The sequence below is a fragment of the Scyliorhinus canicula genome, chromosome 19, assembly GCF_902713615.1.
Source record: "Scyliorhinus canicula chromosome 19, sScyCan1.1, whole genome shotgun sequence".
In the NCBI taxonomy this organism is placed as follows: Eukaryota; Metazoa; Chordata; class Chondrichthyes; order Carcharhiniformes; family Scyliorhinidae; genus Scyliorhinus; species Scyliorhinus canicula.
In genome coordinates, this window is record NC_052164.1 from 59609060 (window position 1) to 59635935 (window position 26876).

The following is a 26876-nucleotide window of genomic DNA, read 5'->3' on the forward strand; positions in this document are numbered from 1 at the left end:
AGGAGCTATTGGTGATGCAGTCTGCTCTGGTTAAATGTGATCAGTTCTGACCACCACACCACCACAATTATAGCGGGCTAAAAAGGTTAAGTTAGACTTCCGGTGGCTGTGATGGATCAGTAAGCCACACATTTGGGAGCTCCCGTTTTAAAGAGATTTTTCGGCTCTTTTGAGAGCCCAAAACGGAAATTTTTCGACGTCTCCCGGTGGGGGAAGGTGTGCTGAACGACTTTCCCTGCAGTCCATGACTCGAACTCGGAGTGGAAAGGGGGAAAAAACAGCAGCAGCTCCTCAGAAAAAACGGGGGAAGGGATCCAAGATGGCCGCCGACAGAGCTCCAGAAGAATGGAGACTCTGGGCCCAGGAACAACAAACTGATCTCCTGCGCTGCTTTAAAGAATTCAAGGATGAAGTACTGAGCTCTCTGCAGGAAACGAACAGAAGGCTGTCAGAGATTCAGTCCACCCAGGGTGCTGCCATCAAGAAGTTGCAGACGCAGGCCATTGAACGAGAGGAGGAGGCCGTGGTCCTCGTGAGTAAGGTGGAGGGGCACGAAGCACTCCACAAGAAGTGGCAGGAACGCTTTGAGGAGCTGGATCACCGCATGAGGCGGAAAAACCTGCAGATCTTGGGCCTTGCAGAGGGGCTGGAGGGATCGGACCTGACAGCCTATGTGGCTGTAATGCTGAAAAAGGTTAAGTTAATAGGACAAGGTTTGAATGCAGAAAATTAAAGGATGATCTAATCAAGATGTTTAAGGTTAAAGGATTTAATTGGGTAGATAAAGCTATTTCTCTGAGTGAGAGGGTTCAGAACAAGGGAAAATAACCTTAAAGTTAAAACGAAGTCATTCAGGGGTGATATCCGGAAGCACTTCCTCACACATAGGCTAGTCGACTGTTTCTGCCAGAAATCTCATCAGCCTGGGAATCAATTGAAAATTTTAAAAACTGAGCTTGATGGACTTGATAGATTTATGTTAAGCAAATGTATCGAAAGTTATGAAAGCCAGGTGGTGTGATACAGATCAACCACGATCGAATTGAATGGTTGAACCTACTTTGTTCGATTGGTCTTCACCTGTTTCTATCAGGTGACATGGCAATGTCTTCATGGGCTTAACTCCCAGTGGCTTCCTGAAGCAATTGCAGGGACACTGAACTTGTGATTAAGATCAAGCGCTTCATTGCAACTTCCCATAGCTCGTTGGGAAGAGAGCATCAGCTAAAATGTGCATTGCATGTTGTTTTTGTGTGTTTCATCACTAAGTGAGCTGATTTTGACTAATTTCTCTTACAGACATGAGTTTGACTCTGAGCAGATTCCTGAGTTAACAAAGGATCTTTACCTCCAGGATATCCATTGTGTTGGATCCCTGTGTAAGCTGTACTTCAGAGAGCTACCAAACCCACTACTAACCTACCAGCTGTATGAGAAATTCTCAGTAAGTACTTTCACTGTCGGTGAATTAAAAGAATCCTTAATAGTTCATGACAGTGCAATGCAAACAAACGTGCTTTTACAGAGCTCCCAAACGACAGTGTTTTTACAGAACTCCCAAACGACAGTACTTTTACAGAACTCCCAAACGGCAGTACTTCTACAGAACTCTCAAACGACAGTACTTTTACAGAACTCTCAAACGACAGTACTTTTACAGAACTCCCAAACGACAGTACTTTTACAGAACTCCCAAACGACAGTGTTTTTACAGAACTCCCAAACAACACTACTTTTACAGAACTCCCAAACGACAGTGTTTTTACAGAACTCCCAAACGACAGTACTTTTACAGAACTCCCAAACGACAGTGTTTTTACAGAACTCCCAAACGACAGTACTTTTACAGAACTCTCAAATGACACTACTTTTACAGAACTCCCAAACGACACTACTTTTACAGAACTCCCAAACGACAGTGTTTTTACAGAACTCCCAAACGACAGTACTTTTACAGAACTCCCAAACGACAGTGTTTTTACAGAACTCCCAAACGACAGTACTTTTACAGAACTCCCAAACGGCAGTACTTCTACAGAACTCCCAAATGACAGTACTTTTACAGAACTCTCAAACGACACTACTTTTACAGAACTCCCAAACGACAGTGTTTTTACAGAACTCCCAAACGACAGTACTTTTACAGAACTCCCAAACGACAGTGTTTTTGCAGAACTCCCAAACGACAGTACTTTTACAGAACTCCCAAACGGCAGTACTTTTACAGAACTCTCAAACTACAGTACTTTTACAGAACTCCCAAACGACAGTGTTTTTACAGAGCTCGCAAACGACAGTGCTTTTATCGAGCTCCCAAACGGCAATGCTTTTACAGAACTCCCAAACGACAGTGCTTTTATCTTCTTTAATCTTTATTGTTATTATTGTCACAAGTAAACTTGCATTAACACTGCAATGAAGTTGCAGAGCTCCCAAACATTTTTGATGTGAGAGGCTCATACTGGCTGTCACTTCTCCCTGATGCCTATATCTGCTGGTGAAGATTCAGCAAGTTACCAACTAATCCAGTTTAATCTGCTCCAAATAACCTGTTAGAGTGTGAGAGGAACAATAACACTGATTTTTCCTGAATTAGCATCTGCTGAGCGCAGCATTGCGAGGCAGTGAGGTGCAGGCGCTAAGGCGCAGTGACACCAGAGTTTAGGCCCGCATACAGTAACACTCCAATACAGACAGAGAGGGGAGTTGGAATTTAATCGGGGTGATGGGGCTTTTGCTAGCTGCCAAGTGCCTCAAGTCACCTCCTTTGGGGAACGTCTGTCATATTAAGTTGCAGTCAGGCACACTGGCCTTTCCTGGAGTTAATGACCCCTGAGTGGAACATAGAACATTACAGCGCAGTACAGGCCCTTCGGCCCTCGATGTTGCGCCGACCTGTGAAACCCCTCTAAAGCCCATCTACACTATTCCCTTATCGTCCATATGCCTATCCAATGACCATTTGAATGCGTTTAGTTGTTGCAGGCAGGGCATTCCACGCCCTTACTACTCTGAGTAAAGAACCTACCTCTGACATCTGGCCTATATCTATCTCCCCTCAATTTAAAGCTATGTTCCCTCATGCTGGACATCACCATCTGAGGAAAAAGGCTCTCAATGTTCACCCTATCTAATCCTCTGATCATCTTGTATGCCTCAATTAAGTCACCTCTTAACCTTCTTCTCTCTAACGAAAACAGCCTCAAGTCCCTCAGCCTTTCCTCGTAAGATCTTCCCTCCATACCAGGCAACATCCTTGTAAATCTCCTCTGTACCCTTTCCAATGCTTCCACATCCTTCCTATAATGCGGCGACCAGAACTGCATGCAATACTCCAAATGCGGCCGCACCAGAGTTTTGTACAACTGCAACATGATCTTAGGGCTCCGAAACTCAATTCCTCTACCAATAAAAGTTAACACACCGTACGCCTTCTTAACAATCCTCTCAACCTGGGTGGCAACTTTCAGGGATCTATGGACATGGACACCGAGATCTCTCTGCTCATCCACACTACCAAGAATCTTACCATTAGCCCAGTACTCTGTCTTCCTGTTATTCCTTCCAAAATGAATCACCTCACACTTTTCTGCATTAAACTCCATTTGCCACCTGTCAGCCCAGCTCTGCAGCTTATCTATGTCCCTCTGTAACTTGTAACATCCTTCTGCACTGGCCACAACAGTGCCCCCACCCCTCACGTCCTGAAAACTGCCAGCCAGAGTCAGCAACTCCTCATACCATGAGTGCACCATGAGTGATGAAAGCTGCCAGCAATGCAGGGGCATAGGATCAGTAACAGGCCGAGGTCACAGGTAAGTGAGAGCAGGTCATAGGGAAGCGTCGCTGGCTGAGACGGAGGTTGTCAGAAGAAAGGGTAGTTGGGGTGGCTCTCATTGGGTCCCGAGCACTGTTGCCAGGTCCTTCAATCAAGCACTGATTGAGTCTTTGAACCTGGAAACCCATGAGCAAACTCAACAAGAATTTACTTTTCAGGCTTCTGTATGGTGACTGTCCGCCATTATTCAACCAGCAGCGATAGATTGTGGCTCTTAACTTGGCAACAATCACCTAGTAAGGGCCTCCATTGACATCAGAGTGGGGAAAGGCCATCTACTGTGTGATGAATATCTAGTTCATGGTTTATGCTAACTTTTTAAAGGTGGTGTTAGAGGGTAATTGTTGTTATGAAAGTAAGGTAACTAAAATTCTGGGTGTTAGATATACAGAAGAGAGTGGCAGTTCAGAAGGTTACGTATGTCTGTTTAATAGAGTCAGAATAGAAGGGATGGAGCTATAAACCAGCAGGTGGACTGACCTAGCTACCGAACTGGAGACCGGATGTCTTCACTGTTTGCTATGAAGTGCAGTCCAAAGAGATATTTTACAGGGTTGCATTTTGGAACTCATGTAATTTGCAGCACACAGGGAAGCTCTCAGATCTGTTAACATGCTCCAAGCCATTCGGACTCAAAGAAGTCCCTGGAGGCGGGAAGGTGATGGATGGCCACTATGCCAGTTTAGTAAAGCTAGCTGTCTGCAAAAGAGTTGGAAATGTGCCAGCAACTAGAGGTGGGTGTGCAGTTTTGTGAATCCTGTGAAAAGCAGAAGAGGTTGAACCATTGGGAGGTAAGCAGTAGTTGAGGCAATTTGAATCGGAGCAGCTTTTGAGAGAATTCAGAGGGTATATCTTCAAAAATTAAGAGTTGAAACCCTTCAGAATTTTACTGAGATTTTGTGACTCACTGGTCACTGATAGTTGGCTGGGTTGCTGACAACTGAGATTTTGTGACTCACTGTTGGCTGGGTTGCTGGCAAATGGTTGCATCTCTGAAATGTAATGTGCAGTGTGCTGTGTTCAAGCACAGTTTGCCTGTCAATTCATATTTGCCCCTTTTTAATTCTGAATGTTAGAGTATAATATTGATATAGTAAAGCTTATTTTGTTTGTTTAAAACTGAAATCTTGTGGCTTTTTTCTCTCATATAATTGGGATTTCAAGCTTTGTGTACTTTATAAGAAAAAGGTACTGGTCCCTAACCAACCTGTGACAATAGGCTTTCCTACCATAGTCTTAATCGGGCCCGGTATGGGTCCTCTAGCGTAATTAAATGCACCCCTACCACCCCACCTCTAACCGGCCTCACGGGAGGCCATTAAATTGCACCAATGTTCCAGGACATTTGCAGACTTTTACACTAAATTATCTGCTCATTTTGTTCAGCGACACCATAGCATGTCACACATCAGGGAACAAAGACGTGGATCCACAGCAAAACACATAGCAACAAGTCCAAACACCAGCCACACAGCCTTTAATGTCACCCTTGCCATCATAGACCGTTTTCCAAAGGGGCAGAGGTCGTGTCATTGGACAATGGAGGAGAGCTGCTGACTTTGTTCAGGGTGTGGGGCATGACTATTTCAATACGGTAGGAGTGACTGTTCAGTGAGTGAGAGGGAAGTTTGAATTTGGTCAGTGAGGGGGGTGGGGTTTGACATTGTTCGCTGAAGAAAAGGTTTGGGTTTTGCCAAGGGCCACTCAACTCCGGACCGCAAAGCAATCTTGGTTCAAAATTAGACAGAAGAGCTGAATTCTAAAAGTGAGGCAAGTCTGACTGCCCTTCACATCAAGGGCATTGCTTTAGGATACACCAGGGCAGTATCCTTAGCTGAACCATCTTCAGCTGCTTTGATCTTTGATCTTTCCACTATCATACTGTCAGAAATGGAATGATTGGCGATCTTTGCACAAATGTCCAGCACAATTCAGAACTCCTCAGATACAAAATCAGTCTCTGCCTGCAAGCAGCACAACCTGGGCAACATTCAGGCTTGGGCAGACAAGTGACAATTAATATTTGCTGCACAAGTGCCAGGCAATGATCATCTGCAATAAGTAAGAATCTAACCATCTCCCCATGACATTCAATACCATCATCATTGCTGAATTTCCACCATAAATATACTGGGTGTCGTCATTGACCAGAAAGTGAACTGGACCAGCCAAAGAAAAACTATGGCCACAACAGCAGTCAGAGGCTGGGAATTCTGCAGAGTTACTCGCCATCTGACTCTCCAAAGTGTCTCCACCATCTGCAAGGCACAAGTCAAAAGTGGGATAGAATATTCCAACACTCCAGAAGCTTGACACCATACAGGACAAGGCAACCCACTTGAGTGGCACCTATCCACCATGTTAAATATCCACTCCCTCCACCACAAATATGTGCGCCATCTACAGGATCCCAAGGCTACTGAGAAAGCACTTTCTGAACCTATGACATCTGATCTCTGAGAAGTACAAGGGCAGCAGATATATCGGACACAACCACCTGAAAGTTTCTCTCCAAGTTGCTCACCATCCTGGCTTGGAATTATGTTGCTGCTCCTTCACTGTTAACTGAGTCAAGATCCTGGAACTCTTTCCCTAACAGCACTGTGGGTGTATCTTCACCAGGTGAACGGCAACGGTTGAAGAAGGCAGTTCATCACCACCTTCTCAAGGGCACTTGGGGATCTTGAATAAATACTTGCCAATGCTGTCACATCTCACACCAATAATAAAGGAAGTGTTCACCTTTTTCCAATGAAGTTGGGGGTGGTGAGTAAGCTCAATGAGGAGGGTAGGTGACATTGTTCAATGAGGGTAGGTTTCAATGTGTTCAGTGAGAGGAGGCTGACTTCAACTGATTGTGTCCCATAGGATTCTGTGTCAGTTGCTTCAGATGAGGATCGCTTGATTAAAATTCATGATGTCATCCAGCAGCTTCCTCCTCCTCATTACAGGTAAGGATTAATTGTTCCACACGCCTCTTCTTTCTAATAGGAACACAAAGTGGTTACAGTACAGACAGAAACTATTCTGCCTATCATGTCCATGCCAGCTCTCTACAAGAGTAACTCAGCTCATCCCGCTTCTCTGCCTTTTCTCCAGACGCCTGCAATTTCTTTCTATTCAGATATCCCTTTTGAAAACCACAACTGAATCTGCCAAATCACATTGTCAGGCAGTGTATTCCAGATCCTAACCACTTGCTGCAAGAAATTGTTTTCCCTCATGGTTCTTTTGCAAATCACTTTAAATCAGTGTTCACTGTTTCTCGACCCTTCCACCAATGGGAACAGTTTCGCGATATTGGCTCTGTCCCGATCCCTCATAATTTTTAATATATCTATCACATCTTAACTTTCTCTCGTATACCATATTCACAGTTTTCTCATTCTACCACCTTCAACAAATTGTGCACAAGCCACTCTGCTCCTACAACCACTGTAGAATTGTACCCTTTATTTTATGTTGCCTTTCCTCATTTTTCCTCCTAGAATATATCACATCTTACTTCTCTATGTTAGTTTCATCTGTCATGTGTCCTTCCATTCCCCCAGCCTGTTTCCGTCATTTTGAAATCCATCTCAATATTTGCAAGTTTTATGTCCTCCAAAATGAACTTTGCTGTGATAAATTGTATACTGGAAAAATGTAGGAAGTGGAATATCAAATGGATACATTTCTCTATGTTTAGATTAACATTGGTAATAGTTACTCTAATTTCTGACAGAGAAATTCAATCGCAGCACTCAGAGGAAGAAAATTAGAACTGCTACATGGGTAGGTTGGCTGATGGGGAGGATCTCTGACCTGCAGTAATCCCACGCTGGTTACACGAGTATCTTTGCCACACCAAGACCCATCAGCATTCTGACAGTCTGCTGCACTTAGAGCACTGTCTCATAAGGCTTTTAGTCACAACTGTTGGCACAAGCATTGTTTTATCAATCTCTTTTTGATGACTGCGTGCTGTTATCCCTGCTCCTTTCACTTCTGTCACTTTTAATAGTTCCCAAAACTGCATTAATTTTCCCATGTATGAACAGAATTGCATTAATATCACCAGAATGTCACCACTCCTATAACTGCTTTCTTCTTTTTGAATTGGCTGTCTTCACAGCACTAGGGTGAAGTGTGACTGCCCTGTTTGTGAAATTTCTCCTCCACATCCTTTGTTGATATTGTGCTGAATCTTAACTAAATTATGATTTATTCTTTGTCCAGGACCCTGGAGTTTCTAATGAGGCACTTGGCTCGATTAGCGACCTTCAGTTACATCACCAACATGCACACTAAGAACCTGGCAATTGTTTGGGCTCCAAATCTTCTGAGGTAAGAATAGGTGGACTATTAGCCATGGGATTTGAGGTGCAATGTTGAGGCTGTTTGTACAGACCTTAAATGCAAAACTGACTTTGCCAGATTCAAGATAGTCAACCCCATGCCAAGTGTTTCAGGCAGCAGCTGATTATCTTTGTGACAGATGGCACCAGAGTTTGGCAGTGACAAATGCCTAGAGACATATATCAGGTCCACCTACAGCGCCCTCTGGTGACCCCATTTACTGTTTTCTGACATTAAAGTGACCACTCGGGTATAGGTTAATGTAGATGAATGTTAGTATAAAGCAATATACCTACTCAATTGCTTCACGAAAATTGAGGTTATTCATCTTTATTAGTGTCACAAGTAGGCTTACATTAATAATGCAATGAAGTTACTGTGAAAATCCCCTAGTCGCCTAGTCGCCTAGTCGCCTACTGTGAAAATCCCCTAGTCGCGTCTGTTCGGGTACACAGAGGGAGAATTCAGAATGTCCAGTTCACTAACAAGCACGTCTTTCGGGACTTTTGGATGAACCTTTTGAACAAAGATGAGAAGGAATGTCTTAAGCCAGAGGGTGGTGAATCTGTGGAACTCATTGCCGTAGAAGGCTTTGGAGGTCAAGTCTCTTGAGTGTCTAAAGACAGAGATAGATAGCTTCTTGATTAATATGGGGATCAAAGGTTATAAGGGGAAGGCAGGAAAATGGGAATGAGAAACATGTCAATGTTACGGTAGCACGGTAGCATGGTGGTTAGCACAAATGCTTCACAGCTCCAGGGTCCCAGGTTCGATTCCCGGCTGGGTCACTGTCTGTGTGGAGTCTGCACGTCCTCCCCGTGTGTGCGTGGGTTTCCTCCGGGTGCTCCGGTTTCCTCCCACAGTCCAAAGATGTGCGGGTTAGGTGGATTGGCCATGCTAAATTGCCCGTAGTGTCCTAAAAAGTAAGGTTAAGGGGGGGGTTGTTGGGTTACGGGTATAGGGTGGATACGTGGGTTTGAGTAGGGTGATCATTGCTCGGCACAACATCGAGGGCCGAAGGGCCTGTTCTGTGCTGTACTGTTCTATGTTCTATCTATGATTGAATGGCGCAGCAGACTCGATGGGCTGAATGGCCTAATTCTGCTCCTATCTCTTATGGTCTTATTGATGTATTTTTCTAAATGTTAAAGTAGCAAACCCTATATTTACAGTACCGTGGAAAGAGTTTCTCTGTTACTGGCAAGAGGAAATGTCCTGCTAGGAGGTTACTTGTTACTGGGTAGGGGTGTCTGTCACGGGTGGGGTTGGGGGGATGTTGGGCGTTGTCTCTGTCTTATGAGGTGTTCCTTTTTTCTGGGAATTTCTGTAACTGGGGGAGCTAAGTTGTTTCCAGTTTCATTTTGGCTTCTCTGAATCTGTTCTCAGGTCCCGCCAGATCGAATCAGCCTGTTTCAGTGGTACTGCTGCCTTCATGGAGGTTCGGATTCAGTCTGTCGTGGTAGAATTCATTCTCAATCATGTGGACATGCTCTTCAGCTCCAAGTTGAGCTCAGTAATGAGAGAGGGTCCAGGTAAGTCCCAGCCCATCCTGCTGAGTTGCTTTGGTATAAACCTATTAAATGGTGGAATATTCAATGACTATATTATAATCTGAATCTTAGCCTCCACACCATGTCGCCATTGTTAATCAAATCATAGATCATAGAATTTACAGTGCAGAAGGAGGCCGTTCGGCCCATCGAGTCTGCACCGGCTCTTGGAAAGAGCAGCCTACCCAAGGTCAACACCTCCACCCTATCCCTATAACCCAGTAACCCCACCAACACTAAGGGCAATTTTTGGACACTAAGGGCAATTTATCATAGCCAATCCACCTAACCTGTACATATTTGTACTGTGGGAGGAAACCAGAGCACCCGGAGGAAACCCACGCACACATGGGGAGGATGTGCAGACTCCGCAAAGACAGTGACCCAAGTCGGAATCGAACCAGGGACCCTGGAGCTGTAAAGCAGTTGCGCTATCCACAATGCTACCGTGCTGCCCACTGATCAAATCTGATTTTGATCTGGAGTGGTCACACTCTGGGTTTGCTAGATTGATAATTTTGGGACTACTGGTCACAGTACCCTTCGTTGCAGTTATGTCCAAACCATAATTGCTGATTTCTGTTCCTGCAGAGATGTTACGCCGAAAGGTTAGCATGGTTATTTTATTCCATATTTTTCTAACTGATCAACGACTGAAAATCAAAGCTAGAGTAGGATCGCTGGCGCTACATGCCTGTCAACTATCTGAAGCTCATCACTGAGTCAAGTTGTATCCTTGATACAAAAATGGTACAAAATAGCCCATAGGCATCGCCTGTCATCTTCCATACTGTGTATCAGCAAGGTTCATTTTTTCAGAGAGAGAGTTTTCCGAACAGCCTTTGGTAATTAGGCCCAGAGTTTGCAAGTTATAAGATTTAGCAATTAATCCACAAACTTGTCTTTGATCTGTTACTCTGACTGCTTAGTGGTTAGAACATCGATTTCTGGCTAAAGTTGTTTCTTTGTTTAATTTAGAAGTGGGGCTTGTAATCCTTTCCATTAATCCTTTTTCACACAAGGTTGCAACTGGGAGTTTCATTCCACGTAAACCGCTGTACAGTACCCCCGTCTATATATTGAACAGTGCATACTTGACAATATTCCACCTTCCCCGTATGCAAAAGTATTCTTTAAAATTCTGTTCTGTTAAATTGGTTTCTGCCATAAAGCTATGCTTTCTATCAAAAATTACTATATATTTACTAGCTGAAAAACATTGAATTTTAAAGATTGAAACAGCGGCTACTGAGATGGCTGAATATTTGCATTACTGTCCCTTATAAATTCTAAAGTCAGTAAAATGGAGTCAACCTGGCTACAGAAATCTGGCGACAGAAACCTATCAGTAATTACCCGAGAGGGATGGGAATGAGCTATATTTTCTGAGCCACATCCAGATACCACCTAAGTGGAAACCAGCCATTAGAAGTAACCACTTCAGACAGTGGACCCTGGTTGAGAGAGGAATTCACCCAGCCAGAATTTAATCAAGTTGAAACGATGCGCCTGGAATTCACTAACAATGATCATATTTGGATAACTGGCCAGTGGGGAGAGGTGATCATGTGACAAGCCAGCTTAACCCTTTTTTTCTGTTTAAGAAACTGCTTTTCTCCAGACCAGAATGAAGCAGAAGAGATGCCACACATCTAAAAGACAGGACTCTCCCTCTCATTCTCTATCTCTATCCTGCATGTTTGAACACTTTGTTGTTAGACCACCCACATGTGGCAGGCATGGTTTTGAGAAGCTGCAGAGCGCTGTTGGCATCATCAGAACAGAAGTATTGTCTCACGGGCTAAATCGACTCAACACCGTATCCAGAGGCACCCTTGAGCTCAGTCTGAAACCATACAAGTCATCAATCTAACTTTTATTGGATCCTAAAGAGAGTGCTTAATTTGTCCTTACACTCTGGAATTAACATTGAACAAACATAGAACATACACTGCAAAAGGAGGCCATTTGGCCCATCGAGTCTGCACAGACCCATTTAAGCCCTCACTTCCACCCTATCCCTGTAACCCAATAACCCCATCTAACCTTTTTTGGTCACTAAGGGCAATTTATCATGGCCAATCCACCTAACCTGCATGTCTTTGGACTGTGGGAGGAAACCTGAGCACCCGGAGGAAACCCACGCAGACACGGGGAGAACACGCAGACTCCGCACAGACAGTGACCCAGTGGGGAATCGAACCTGGGACCCTGGCGCTGTGATGCCACAGTGCTATCCACTTGTGCTACCGTGCTGCCCCAAACAGTATCCTATCCATAGCCCCTCATTCCCAAATAGAATCCTATCCCTCAGCCCCTCATTCCCAAAAAAATCCTATCCCACTGCCTCTCATTCCCAAATAGAATCCTATCCCTCAGCCCATGTAACATAGTGTGTTTGTAAATCTGAGTGCATATGTACATGAAAGTCAGAGCATTTTTATTATTTTTATTGGACCAGGTTAAGTACAATAAATATAATCCTCTTCTTTTTAAAAACTGACAAGGAAACCTGCCTGTGTGTGGCTTTTAGAGTCACAGCACATAAACAGTTAACCACTCACTGAACTGTCAAGCCTATTCTTGTCAAAAAACTGTTATGATTAAATAAGTGGGGAAAAGAGGGGAGATATTCTGCCGCTCCTCACCTGATTATAACAGTTTCCCTGGGCGTTTAGGATGGTGAATGAAAAAGGCACACTACTTCCCGAGTGATGTTTCCCTTCTGACGCCATTCATCCTGCTCAGAACTTGGGAGAGAAGGACTATGGAATAAGATTCTGTTTAGGAAAGAGGGGCTGAAGGATAGGATTCTATTTGGGAATGAGGGGCAGTGGGATAGGATTCTATTTGGGAATGAGGGGCAGTGGGATACGATTTTGTTTGGGAATGAGGGGCTATGGGATAGTATTCTTTTTCGGAATGAGGGGCTGTGGGATACGATTCTATTTGGGATATGGATGGGGCTATGGATAGGATGCTGTTTCGGAATAAGGGGCTGTAGGATAGAATTCTGTTGGGGAATGAGGCGCTGTGGGATGGAATTCTGTTGGGGAATGAGGGCTGTGGGATGGAATTCTGTTGGGAATGAGGGACTGTGGGATGGAATTCTGTTGGGCAATGATAGGCTGTGAGATAGGATTCTGTCTGACAGTGCTATGGAGTGGTGTTTTGGGTTAAGAAACTGGTCCTGAGGAAGGAGCAGTGCTCCGAAAGCTAGTGTTTGAAACAAACATGTTGGACTTTAACCTGGTGTTTTAAGACTTCTTACTGGGTTAAATTCAATGGTACCTTTTTAAAAATCATTACAATATAGATCTTGCACATACCCACCAACACTATGTAAACATATTTGTTACTACCCAGCTATGAAGGGGAAAAAGTTCGATGGTCATTTATCCTTACATTTTTCTGTTCTCCGCAGGGCATACATCTCTGTCTCGGCCCAAGTCCTTGTTGGTGTCATCCCCCTCCACAAAACTACTCACCCTGGAGGAGGCACAGGCTCGAACCCAGGTCCAGATCATCACCCCTGTTAATTCAGACAGCAAGTACATTGAAGTGGGTGATGGACCTGCAGCGTTGCAGGGCAGGTTCCACACAGTCATTGACTTCCCAATTGACAGGTAATTAAAGCATCACCTTTAAAACTTTCCTTTGCAGCAGCTGTTAAGAAATAAGTTCATTAATGTGTGACAGGAACACCCCACCAATGACAAAAGTCTCTTAATTGTGCTGTGCTTACTCTGAGCAGGGAATTCACGTCTTCTCTTTCCTGAATTGTGGACTCCGGGTTTCACACTCTCTGTCAGGTTGCGTCTCTCTCTCTCTCTCTGGGTGGGGTCACGCTCTCTCTCACTTGGTCGGTGTCTCTGTTTCAGGGGTCTCTCTCCCTCCCCCTCAGTCCTCGGCCTCGCTCCCTCTCCTCGGTCCTCGGCCTCGCTCCCTCTCGTCGGTTCTCGGTCTCGTTCCCTCTCGACGGTCCTCGGCCTCGCTCCCTCTCCTCGGTTCTCGGCCTCGCTCCCTCTCGGCGGTCCTCGGTCTCGCTCCCTCTCGTCAGTCCTCGTCCTCGCACCCTCTCTGCGCTGTTGTAATTATTGTTGTACACACACTCCCCATTGCCCTCTCCTTCTCTAAGACCCCCCTTAAAATCTGCTACTTTGACAAAGTTTTTGCTTTGCGCTCCTAATATCTATGCCTTTAGTGTCAAATTTAGTCTGATTCCAGCTCTGTGATACATCAAGGAATGACTTTCAATATTAAACTTGTGTAAGTCCATGTTATTGCAATTTATGGTGTTCGTCACCTATTTAGAATGTAAAGTGTCACTTTGTCTGAATCTTTCGCTATCTTTAACCAGGAAGAGAACAATCAGCAAACCCAAGAAATCACCTGCTGGTACTTGGCGCTCTTTCTTCGGCCTCAAGGCAGAGGGCAAATCTTCCTCCGTGAACAAGCGGAAACTGCACCGTAACCCCAGTGAGCCAACGCAAATGAAGTCCATAGTTTTGGCAGGTGGGTGTTTTCAGATTAATCGTGGAGAATGAACTTTTCCTGTTTACGCTCTTGCTGAGGTACAGCTGTACCATCTTGTGGAAGTGATTGTTCATCACATGCAAGAAGACTCCATGAATGTTGCCAGGTTACTCAAGTGTAGGGAAGTTCATTGATACCCCTAGCTTCTGCCTTTAGAATTCTGTACTAAATGAGGTATCGGAAAGCCATAGATTCAGCAGCAGTAGGTAGTGTAATAGACAGTTCTGATTGGTTTCCTTCTGAACATTTATGATTGTGTTGTCTTCCCATCAGCCAGGGGTGATTCAGGAACACTTCGCTCTGCTAAAAGTGAGGAGTCTCTTTCATCTCTGCACAATGTTGAAGGTTAGTTCGATGCATTCTCCATTCATCAATGCATTCACCTGGTGTCTTACATATTGTGCTTGCTTATAGGTAACGGCATGTTTGTGTGGTGCAATGGGTTTCCATATTGCATCTGTTCATTTATGCTGCTGCCATTATCAGGAGGTTGCTCTCTTGCAGCCAAGCCCAATAACACTAGTGCAGAGGTTTCAAACCGGTGTGCTCTGGTACACTGATGTGCCGTGAAGGCCCCACTAAATGAGATGCTAAACAATGTTCAAAACAATTGCACATTAATGTAAATAAACTAAATTCACTCTTTGTTTTCAGCTGTGCAGTCAATATCTGCAAATCCCAACAAACCGTGGGCCTCTTATGCCCGCTGGGATTGGGCTGCATATGCGCAGTTCGGAATGTTTAACGTTGGGCATGCAATATTATTTTTTAAATCAGAACTACGCAGCATGACCTTTTCCTGCTGGCACATGCACAGGAGATCCCAGGTTCTTTGGGAATTGGAGATGCCGGCCACAGAGTTGAAGACAAAGGTCCCATGTGCCTGCAAAAAGCGCAAAAGCTTGGGAGAAGTGAGTGACACAGGGAGAGGTTTGGCTAAAGACAGGGAGAAGGAAACAAAATCTTCCCAATGGGGGGAAAAAGAGGAAGAAACAGGAAACAATAAAGTTCAGAAAAGGAGAAACAGACTGCAGTATTATATTTAACATGCAAGTTAAGAAAGCTCAGGCTTTCATTGTAAACTACTTAATTTAATGGAAATTGGTGTCTTAATGTATTTTAGGAGGATTTAGAGATAAAATGGTTTTGTGAGAGGGCAGTTCAGTTGGAATAAATAGGCAATGTGAGTCAAAAACATTTATTGTATAAAAGTATGTCATGGTGTAAAAAAGGATGGACACCACTGCACTAGAGTAACATAGCTTCCACAGAGTGACTGTAATCCCAATGTCACTGGGCCAGCAGGCAGAGACTGTAATCCCAATGTCACTGAGCCAGCAGGCAGAGACTGTAATCTCAGTGTCACTGAGCCAGCAGGCAGAGACTGTAATCCCAGTGTCACTGAGCCAGCAGGCAGAGACTGTAATCTCAGTGTCACTGAGCCAGCAGGCAGAGACTGTAATCCCAGTGTCACTGAGCCAGCAGGCAGAGACTGTAATCTCAGTGTCACTGAGCCAGCAGGCAGAGACTGTAATCCCAGTGTCACTGAGCCAGCAGGCAGAGACTGTAATCTCAGTGTCACTGAGCCAGCAGGCAGAGACTGTAATCCCAGTGTCCCTGGGCCAGCAGGCAGAGACTGTAATCCCAATGTCACTGAGCCAGCAGGCAGAGACTGTAATCCCAATGTCACTGAGCCAGCAGGCAGAGACTGTAATCCCAGTGTCACTGGGCCAGCAGGCAGAGACTGTAATCCCAGTGTCCCTGGGCCAGCAGGCAGAGACTGTAATCCCAATGTCACTGAGCCAGCAGGCAGAGACTGTAATCCCAATGTCACTGAGCCAGCAGGCAGAGACTGTAATCTCAGTGTCACTGAGCCAGCAGGCAGAAACTGTAATCCCAGTGTCACTGAGCCAGCAGGCAGAGACTGTAATCCCAGTGTCACTGAGCCAGCAGGCAGAGACTGTAATCCCAGTGTCACTGAGCCAGCAGGCAGAGACTGTAATCCCAGTGTCCCTGAGACAGCAGGCAGAGACCGTAATCCCAGTGTCACTGAGCCAGCAGGCAGAGACTGTAATCCCAGTGTCACTGGGCCAGCAGGCAGAGACTGTAATCCCAGTGTCACTGGGCCAGCAGGCAGAGACTGTAATCCCAGTGTCACTGAGCCAGCAGGCAGAGACTGTAATCCCAGTGTCACTGAGCCAGCAGGCAGAGACTGTAATCCCAGTGTCACTGAGCCAGCAGGCAGAGACTGTAATCCCAGTGTCACTGAGCCAGCAGGCAGAGACTGTAATCCCAGTGTCACTGAGCCAGCAGGCAGAGACTGTAATCCCAGTGTCACTGGGCCAGCAGGCAGAGACTGTAATCCCAGTGTCACTGAGCCAGCAGGCAGAGACTGTAATCCCAGTGTCACTGAGCCAGCAGGCAGAGACTGTAATCCCAGTGTCACTGAGCCAGCAGGCAGAGACTGTATTCCCAGTGTCACTGAGCCAGCGGGCAGAGACTGTAATCCCAGTAACCCTGGGATAGCAGGCAGAGACTGTAACCCCAGTGTCACTGAGCCAGCAGGCAGAGACTGTAACCCCAGTGTCATTGAGCCAGCAGGCAGAGACTGTAATCCCAGTGTCACTGAGCCAGCAGGCAGAGACTGTAATCCCAGTGTCACTGAGCCAGCAGGCAGAGACTGTAATCCCAGTAACCCTGGGATTGCAGGCAGAGACTGTAACCCCAGTGTCACTGAGCCAGCAGGCAGAGTCTGTCATCCCAGTGTCACTGGGCCAGCAGGCAGAGACTGTAATCCCAGTGTCACTGGGCCAGCAGGCAGAGACTGTAATCCCAGTGTCCCTGAGCCAGCAGGCAGAGACTGTAATCACAGTGTCACTGGATTTGCAGGCAGAGTCTGTAATCCCAGTGTCACTGGGCCAGCAGGCAGAGACTGTAATCCCAGTGTCACTGGGCAGCAGGCAGAGACTGTAATCCCAGTGTCACTGGGCAGCAGGCAGAGACTGCAATCCCAGTGTCACTGAGCCAGCAGGCAGAGACTGTAATCCCAGTGTCACTGAGCCAGCAGGCAGAGACTGTAATCCCAGTGTCACTGAGCCAGCAGGCAGAGACTGTAATCCCAGTGTCACTGAGCCAGCAGGAAGAGACTGTAATCCCAGTGTCACTGGGCCAGCAGGCAGAGACTGTAATCCCAGTGTCATTGAGCCAGCAGGCAGAGACTGTAATCCCAGTGTAACTGGGCCAGCAGGCAGAGACTGTAATCACAGTGCCACTGAGCCAGCAGGCAGAGACTGTAATTCCAGTGTCACTGGGCAGCAGGCAGAGACTGTAATCCCAGTGTCACTGGGCAGCAGGCAGAGACTGCAATCCCAGTGTCACTGAGCCAGCAGGCAGAGACTGTAATCCCAGTGTCACACAGCCAGCAGGAAGAGACTGTAATCCCAGTGTCACTGAGCCAGCAGGCAGAGACTGTAATCCCAGTGTCACTGAGCCAGCAGGCAGAGACTGTAATCCCAGTGTCACTGAGCCAGCAGGCAGAGACTGTAATCCCAGTGTCACTGAGCCAGCAGGCAGAGACTGTAATCCCAGTGTCACTGAGCCAGCAGGCAGAGACTGTAATCCCAGTGTCACTGGGCCAGCAGGCAGAGACTGTAATCCCAGTGTCACTGAGCCAGCAGGCAGAGACTGTAATCCCAGTGTCACACAGCCAGCAGGAAGAGACTGTAATCCCAGTGTCACTGAGCGAGCAGGCAGAGACTGTAATCCCAGTGTCACTGAGCCAGCAGGCAGAGACTGTAATCCCAGTGTCACTGAGCCAGCAGGCAGAGACTGTAATCCCAGTGTCACTGAGCCAGCAGGCAGAGACTGTAATCCCAGTGTCACTGAGCCAGCAGGCAGAGACTGTAATCCCAGTGTCACTGGGCCAGCAGGCAGAGACTGTAATCCCAGTGTCACTGAGCCAGCAGGCAGAGACTGTAATCCCAGTGTCACTGAGCCAGCAGGCAGAGACTGTAATCCCAGTGTCACTGAGCCAGCAGGCAGAGACTGTAATCCCAGTGTCACTGAGCCAGCAGGCAGAGACTGTAATCCCAGTGTCACTGGGCCAGCAGGCAGAGACTGTAATCCCAGTGTCACTGAGCCAGCAGGCAGAGACTGTAATCCCAGTGTCACACAGCCAGCAGGAAGAGACTGTAATCCCAGTGTCACTGAGCCAGCAGGCAGAGACTGTAATCCCAGTGTCACTGAGCCAGCAGGCAGAGACTGTAATCCCAGTGTCACTGAGCCAGCAGGCAGAGACTGTAATCCCAGTGTCACTGAGCCAGCAGGCAGAGACTGTAATCCCAGTGTCACTGAGCCAGCAGGCAGAGACTGTAATCCCAGTGTTACTGGGCCAGCAGGCAGAGACTGTAATCCCAGTGTCACTGAGCCAGCAGGCAGAGACTGTAATCCCAGTGTCACTGAGCCAGCAGGCAGAGACTGTAATCCCAGTGTCACTGAGCCAGCAGGCAGAGACTGTAATCCCAGTGTAACTGAGCCAGCAGGCAGAGACTGTAATCCCAGTGTCACTGAGCCAGCAGGCAGAGACTGTAATCCCAGTAACCCTGGGATAGCAGGCAGAGACTGTAACCCCAGTGTCACTGAGACAGCAGGCAGAGACTAATCCCAGTGTCACTGAGCCAGCAGGCAGAGACTGTAATCCCAGTGTCACTGAGCCAGCAGGCAGAGACTGTAATCCCAGTGTCACTGAGCCAGCAGGCAGAGACTGTAATACCAGTGTCACTGAGCCAGCAGGCAGAGACTGTAATCCCAGTGTCACTGAGCCAGCAGGCAGAGACTGTAATCCCAGTGTCACTGAGCCAGCAGACAGAGACTGTAATCCCAGTGTCACTGAGCCAGCAGGCAGAGACTGTAATCCCAGTGTCACTGAGCCAGCAGGCAGAGACTGTAATTCCAGTGTCACTGGGAAGCAGGCAGAAACTATAATCCCAGTGTCACTGGGCCAGCAGGCAGAGACTGTAATCCCAGTGTCCCTGGGCTAGCTGGCAGAGACTGTAATCCCAGTGTAACTGGGCCAGCAGGCAGAGACTGTATTCCCAGTGTCCCTGGGCTAGCTGGCAGAGACTGTAATCCCAGTGTCACTGGGCCAGCAGGCAGAGACTGTAATCCCAGTGTCACTGGGCAGCAGGCAGAGACTGTAATCCCAGTGTCACTGGGCCAGCAGGCAGAGACTGTAATCGCAGTGTCCCTGAGCCAGTAGGCAGAGACTGTAATCCCAGTGTCACTGAGCCAGCAGGCAGAGACTGTAATCCCAGTGTCACTGAGCCAGCAGGCAGAGACTGTAATTCCAGTGTCACTGGGCAGCAGGCAGAAACTGTAATCCCAGTGTCACTGGGCCAGCAGGCAGAGACTGTAATCCCAGTGTCCCTGGGCTAGCCGGCAGAGACTGTAATCCCAGTGTCCCTGGGCCAGCAGGCAGAGACTGTAATCCCAGAGTCACTGGGCAGCAGGCAGAGACTGTAATCCCAGAGTCACTGAGCCAGCAGGCAGAGACTGTAATCCCAGTGTCACTGAGCCAGCAGGCAGAGACTGTAATCCCAGTGTACTGGGCCAGCAGGCAGAGACTGTAATTCCAGTGTCACTGGGCAGCAGGCAGTAACTGTAATCCCAGTGTCACTGGGCCAGCAGGCAGAGACTGTAATCCCAGTGTCCCTGGGCTAGCCGGCAGAGACTGTAATCCCAGTGTCCCTGGGCCAGCAGGCAGAGACTGTAATCCCAGTGTCCCTGGGCCAGCAGGCAGAGACTGTAATCCCAGTGTCACTGAGCCAGCAGGCAGAGACTGTAATCCCAGTGTCACTGAGCCAGCAGGCAGAGACTGTAATCCCAGTGTCACTGAGCCAGCAGGCAGAGACTGTAATCCCAGTGTACTGGGCCAGCAGGCAGAGACTGTAATCCCAGTGTCCCTGAGCCAGCAGGCAGAGACTGTAATCCCAGTGTCCCTGAGCCAGCAGGCAGAGACTGTAATCCCAGTGTCACTGGGCCAGCAGGCAGAGAGTGAGCCTTTTCTTCCTGTTCATGGTTGTGATTTTGATGAATGAGTGGACACTGATTCATTTGCTTAGTTAAAGTGGTGGTGTTTGATTTACAATCATTGTATCAATCTTTGCAATGGTTCATCAATTTGTGAAGTGACAAATTTATTGCTTTTGATAATTAAATAATTTTCTCTCTGAATTTGTACTTCTCAATCTGAACACCATTACAACTTTCAATCTTGCAGTTTGGCAATCTCAAAAGTTAATTAAATACTTGTATATTCTCGTTGTGTACAATAATAGGTTAGCTACTTGCTTACCAGATCAAGGTAAGAGTGAATTAACAGATGTCCTTTTATTGTGATCACTCTCAGAATACTGAAGGATTTCAGATTTAAAACCTCTCTCGTTTCAGTAAACGTGAAGCTGGCACCAATATTGTACAACTCACAGTTACAACATTTAACAGGATTGGAAAGAATAAATTGATAATTAAAAATTATGTTCTGTGCTGGTTAGTGTGAGCTGAAAGACTGAACAAGTCTCCCTCTCAAGAAATACTGCTGGAATATAGAAACAGGAGCAGCTTTTAGCTTGTGGATGATCTATTTCCTAGCTCCCATTACCCACCATGATTCCGTGAACACTAACACCATTGCCGAACAAAAATCATATTGATAAAAATTAAAAATGCAGGAAATACTCACCCAGTCTGGCAGCATCTTTGGAAAGAAAAATAGTGCTTCAGATCAATGATGTTTCTTTAAAACTAGAAAAAGTTATATGTAAAAGATTTTAAGCAAGTACCAAGGCAGAGAAAGTGGTGGAGGGGGACCAATAGCAGGGAAGGTCTGTGATAGAGTAAAAGGCTGTCAACAAAAAAATACGAAGTGCAGACAATTTATCACTTGACAGATGCCGCTAGACTTGCTCGGTGTTTGTAGCATTTTCTGTTTTTATTTCAAATTTTAAGCATCTGAAATATTTTTGATAGTTTTTATAGAAGTCATGGTTTTAAAGTTTTCAGTTGCCCCCCCCTCCAGTCTCAAAAGATGGTTGCAGGAGAGAATTCTGTTTGTGAAGTGGTACTTCCAGACATCACCCCTGTACAGCCTCGCACTAATGTTGATATTGTGCCTCTTTGTTCGCATGGATTTGTGTTTTCAGATGGCTGTTCTATTTCTGTTACGTTTTAGCATCTTCATTAGATGATCACGGTAGGCATCAAACCAAGAAGACTGATCCATTATTGACTGATAAGGCATTAGGTCAATGTCAGTTTTGCAGGAAGGAAAGGAAAATTATTTTAACACAGTTTAGGTGAGCAGGTCTTGTTACCTTTTATCCTTCTAGTTAATCAATACAGTCTGATGGCAGGAAACTGATTTACAGAGCTAGGTGAGAGAATGTTATTGAACAACCTAAGGAATGGACATGATGTGAAATTGTGTCTAATAACAAAGCAAGCATGTAATTTGTAACATTGGAATATATATAGAAGGGTCAATACTATGGCACACAATGTGGTTTGATTGCTCACTTGTGCATATTGATATCGCAGGCTCGTGGTGAATAATATGGTGCTTTTTCTTTCCTAGGAGAATCAAAGGTGTACAGACCTAGAAGGCCTCGGTCCAGCAGTGATGCTCTCTCTGTTTCCTTCAATGCTGCTGTCCTCTCTGGTCTCAACCACTGCAACTCCTATGATAACTTACCCAATGATGAGAATGAAAGAGGGAATGCCATACGCCACGTCCCTGCACTGATGTCTCCCAGAATGGAGGATGTAGAATTGAGTCCACCAGATATGGGAGCAGCAGGATTGGACTTTGACCCAATGTCCTTTCAATGTAGTCCACCAAGGGCAGAGCTTGCAGGACCTGATAGCAGCACATCTCAGATGGATTCCTCAACCAGTGGAAAAGACAAGTCAAATAGCAGCAAGAGGGAGTCAGATTTTAGCAGTGTGAGCCTGACCCCTGGAAGTGCTACTAGTTCTGAACCAGTCTCTCACTCCCCAGATAAGCCGATGAGCCCCTTCTTCTCTCCAGATCTAAGCCCCACTGATGAGAAACTGGCTAAACCAACCTCCTTTGCAGAAAAGGTAGTTCATGCTTTCTCCCCAAAGATTGGACGCAAGTCTCCCAAGTCCCCTCTGTTGACCATCTCTGAACCTATGACAATTTCTGTACCAACGCGAGTATCTGAAATGATTGGCAATATGGCAGCTGTTTCACTGGGTGCATCTCCACCTCGCACAAACCAAGCAGGGAACAGCAATATCAACAAGTCACCTCCGCAAATGATGTCAATGCTGTTGAAGACCAGTGACATGCAACTACCTGAGGGATGCCGTCAGGAGATCCACACCAAACTTTCTGCAGTACGAGCAGAGACTGAAGCCAAAGAGCGAAGTCAAGATTGGCATGATCAGACCTATCACTACAAGGCTGTACAATCCACCCACTCACAAGTGGGGGCAAAATGGAAAAATCCAGATTGGCATGTACTGACCAATCCTGACAAAACACCACCACCTACTTATTCACAAATGGGAACAAAGGGACAAAATTCAGATTGGCATGATTTTCCCGATCAAAATAAGTCTACGCCATCTATCAATTCACAAGCTGGGATGAAAGGACAAAGTTCAGATTGGTTTGAACTGAGCAATCAAAACAAGGCAGCACCATCAACCCACTCACAAGCAGGGATAAAAGGGAAATATTCACATTGGACTGAATTAACGAATCAAAGCAACTCTGTACCACCTACCCTTTCACAAGCTGGAACGAAAGGGCACATTCCAGATGGGCATGACCTGACAAATCAAACTAAGCCTCTACAGTCAACCCATTCGCATGTGGAAGCAAAAAGGCAAAGTCCAGACTGGCATGAGCTGATCAGCCAAAACAAGGCAGTACCATCCACCCATTCACACACAGGTAAATGTTAAAGAATTGCTACACAAGGTAAGGCCTCATTAGGAGTGGTTCTGCACAGGGATTGGTGTTAAGCCTGTAACAGTGAATTTGGTAAAGAGGGACTTCAGATTTTCAGACACAATGTGGACAGATTGTGTCGCTAATGCACTGTATCGTACTCAGTTCTGGGATGCAATAGGCACTTATTATTTGTTCATGAGATGTTGGTGTCACTGACTAGGCCAATATTTATTTCCCATCCTTTTTCGTCCTTGACAAGGTGGTGGTTGCCTTGAAATACTGCAGTCCATATGGTGTAGGCGCATCCACAGTGCTGTTAGGAGGGGCGTTCCAGTATTTTGACCCAGTGACAGTGAAGAAACGTAGGATGCTGTGTGACCAGGAGTAAACACGATGGTGGTGTGTTTCAATGCAACAACTTAAATTTATATAGTGCCTTTAATGTAATGAAAGGCCTAAGGCGCGGGGACTTCCGGTGGCGGCGATGTTCGAGTGAGCCACACATTCAGCGGGCTCTCACTCCGGCGGGGCTTAACAGCTGATTCCCCGCGATAGCGGGACCACGGGGGCGGCAAAAAGGCTGCCGTGGAAGGAAGAGGAGAGCGGGCTGCAGCGGATGGAATCGTGGGAGGCCAGCAGGTAGAGGAAGAAAGAGAGAGAGAGAGACGGAGGCAAGGAGGAAACTGACCTGAAGGGTAAGATGGCGGACCCACGGACCTTCCTTCCTCCAGGACAAAGAAAGGCCTAAGGCGCTTCACAGGAGAATAACGAAAACATGATAGTTACCCACATAAAGAGGTATTAGGTCAGATGAGCAAAGCTAGGCCAAGTATTGGTTTTGAGAAGTAACTGAAAGGAAGAAAGCAAGATCAAAAGCTGGTGAGGTACTTCCGGATTCTGGGGCCCCATGATCATCAGTTGTGATGCAATTATAATTGGGGAGGCCAGAATTAGAGGAGCTTAGATTCTTTTTAGAAATAAATTTAGAGTACCCAATTTTCTTTTCCAATTAAGGGCAATTTAGCGTGGCCCATCCACCTACCATGCATGTCTTTGGGTTGTGGGGGTGAGACCCACGCAGAAAAGGGGAGAATGTGCAAACTCCACACTGACAGTGACCCGGGGCAGAATCAAACCCGGGTCCTCGGCGCCATGAGGTAGCAGTGCTAACCACTGCGCCAGCATGCCACCCCAAAGCTTTGATACTCTGGAGGGTTCTGGAGTTTGTGCCAGGCAAGGGCTATGGGAAGATTTGAAAACAATTTTTAAATCCACACTCTGCTTGACCGGGAGCCAGTGTAAGTAAGCGAGCACTGGAGTGATAGGCAATGAAACTTGATAGATAAAACACGGGCAGCAGATTTTCGGATGGCCTTAGGTTTCTATGGGTAAAGTGTGGGAGAGCGGCCAGGAGTCTGTTGGGATCGTCGAGCATAGAGATAATGAAGGCATGGTTGAATGTTTCAGCAGCAGATGAGTTGAGATATGATTTGATTTGATTTGATTGTTACATGTACCGAAGTACAGTGAAAAGTATTTTTCTGTGGCCAAGGGAACGCACACAGTACATACAAAGTAGACAAAAAAAGAATAATCGACAGAGAACATTGACAAATGGTGCTTCGACAAACAGTGATTGGTTACAGTGCTGAACAAGGGGCCAAACAAAGCAAATACATGAGCAAGAACAAAGAAAGAACAAAGAAAATTACAACACAGGAACAGGCCCTTCGGCCCTCCCAGCCTGTGTCGATCCAGATCCTTTATCTAAACCTGTCTCCTATTTTCCAAGGATCTACTTCCCTCTGTTCCCCTCCCGTTCATATATCTGTCTAGATGCATCTTAAATGATGCTAACGTGCCCGCCTCTACCACCTCCGCTGGCAAAGCGTTCCAGATACCCACCACTCTCTGCGTAAAAAACTTTCCACGCACATCTCCATTAAACTTTCCCCCTCTCACCTTGAAATCGTGACCCCTTGTAATTGACACCTCCACTCTTGGAAAAAGCTTGTTGCTATCCACCCTGTCCATACCTCTCATAATTTTGTAGACCTCAATCAGGTACCCCCTCAAACTCCATCTTTCCAACGAAAACAATCCTAATCTACTCAGCCTTTCTTCATAGCTAGCACCCTCCATACCAGGCAACATCCTGGTGAACCTCCTCTGCACCCTCTCTAAAGCATCCACATCCTTCTGGTAATGTGGCGACCAGAACTGCACGCAGTGTTCCAAATGTGGCCTAACCAAAGTCCTATACAACTGCAACATGACCTGCCGACTCTTGTACTCAATACCCCGTCCGATGAAGGCAAGCATGCTGTATGCCTTTCTTGACCACTCTATCGACCTGCATTGCCACCTTCAGGGTACAATGGACCTGAACTCCCAGATCTCTCTGTACATCAATTTTCCCCTGGACTCTTCCATTGACCGTATAGTCTGTTCTTGAATTAGATCTTCCAAAATGCATCACCTCGCATTTGCCTGGATTGAACTCAATCTGCCATTTCTCTGCCCAACTCTCCAATCTATCTATATTTTGCTATATTCTATGACAGTCCTCCTCACTATCTGCAACTCCACCAATCTTAGTATCATCTGCAGACTTGCTAATCAAACCACCTATACCTTCGTCCAGATCATTTATGTATATCACAAACAACAGTGGTCCAAGCACGGATCCCTGTGGAACACCACTAGTCACCTTTCTCCATTTTGAGACACTCCCTTCCACCACTACTCTCTGTCTCCTATTGCCCAGCCAGTTCTTTATCCATCTAGCTAGTACACCCTGAACCCCATATGACTTCACTTTTTCCATCAACCTGCCATGGGAAACTTTATCAAACACCTTACTGAAGTCCCATGTATTTGACATCTACAGCCCTTCCCTCATCAATTAACATTGTCACTTCCTCAAAGAATTGTATTAGGTTTGTAAGACATGACCTTCCCTGCACAAAACCATGCTGACTATCACTGATAAGTCTATTTTCTTCCAAATGTGAATAGATCCTATCCCTCAGTATCTTCTCCAACAGTTTGCCTACCACTGACATCAAGCTCACAGGTCTATAATTCCTGGATTATCCCTTCTACCCTTCTTAAACAAAGGGACAACATTAGCAATTCTCCAATCCTACGGGACCTCACCCGTGCTCAAGGATGCTGCAAAGATATCTGTTAAGGCCCCAGCTATTTCGTCCCTCGCTTCCCTCAATAACCTGGGATAGATCCCATCCGGACCTGGGGATTTGTCCACCTTAATGCCTTTTAGAATACCCAAAACTTCCCCCTTCCTTATGCCAACTTGACCTAGAGTATTTAAACATCCATCCCTAGCCTCAACATAGACTTTTTCATAGAATTTACAGTGCAGAAGGAGGCCATTCAGCCCATCGAGTCTGCACCGGCTCTTGGAAAGAGCACCCTACCCAAGGTCAACACCTCCACCCTATCCCCATAACCCAGTAACCCCTCCCAACACTAAGGGCAATTTTGGACGCTAAGTGCAATTTATCATGGCCAATCCACCAAACCTGCACATCTTTCGACTGTGGGAGGAAACCGGAGCACCCGGAAGAAACCCACGCACACACGGGGAGGATGTGCAGACTCCGCACAGACAGTG

General features: G+C 46.4%; 1 protein-coding gene across 9 annotated transcripts in view; it reads left to right on the top strand.

Moving 5' to 3' along the window:
- The window catches only part of LOC119954104 (rho GTPase-activating protein 32-like), a 726718-nt gene that overhangs the window by 665794 nt on the left and 34048 nt on the right, over positions 1 to 26876 (top strand). For all 9 annotated transcript variants that reach the window (XM_038778987.1, XM_038778995.1, XM_038778990.1 and 6 more), the window contains 8 exons: positions 1300 to 1444; positions 6707 to 6789; positions 8057 to 8164; positions 9563 to 9708; positions 13151 to 13352; positions 14087 to 14241; positions 14536 to 14607; positions 21893 to 23239. In XM_038778987.1, the coding sequence (XP_038634915.1) occupies positions 1300 to 1444; positions 6707 to 6789; positions 8057 to 8164; positions 9563 to 9708; positions 13151 to 13352; positions 14087 to 14241; positions 14536 to 14607; positions 21893 to 23239 (2258 nt within the window). The remainder of the gene's footprint in view (positions 1 to 1299; positions 1445 to 6706; positions 6790 to 8056; positions 8165 to 9562; positions 9709 to 13150; positions 13353 to 14086; positions 14242 to 14535; positions 14608 to 21892; positions 23240 to 26876) is intronic.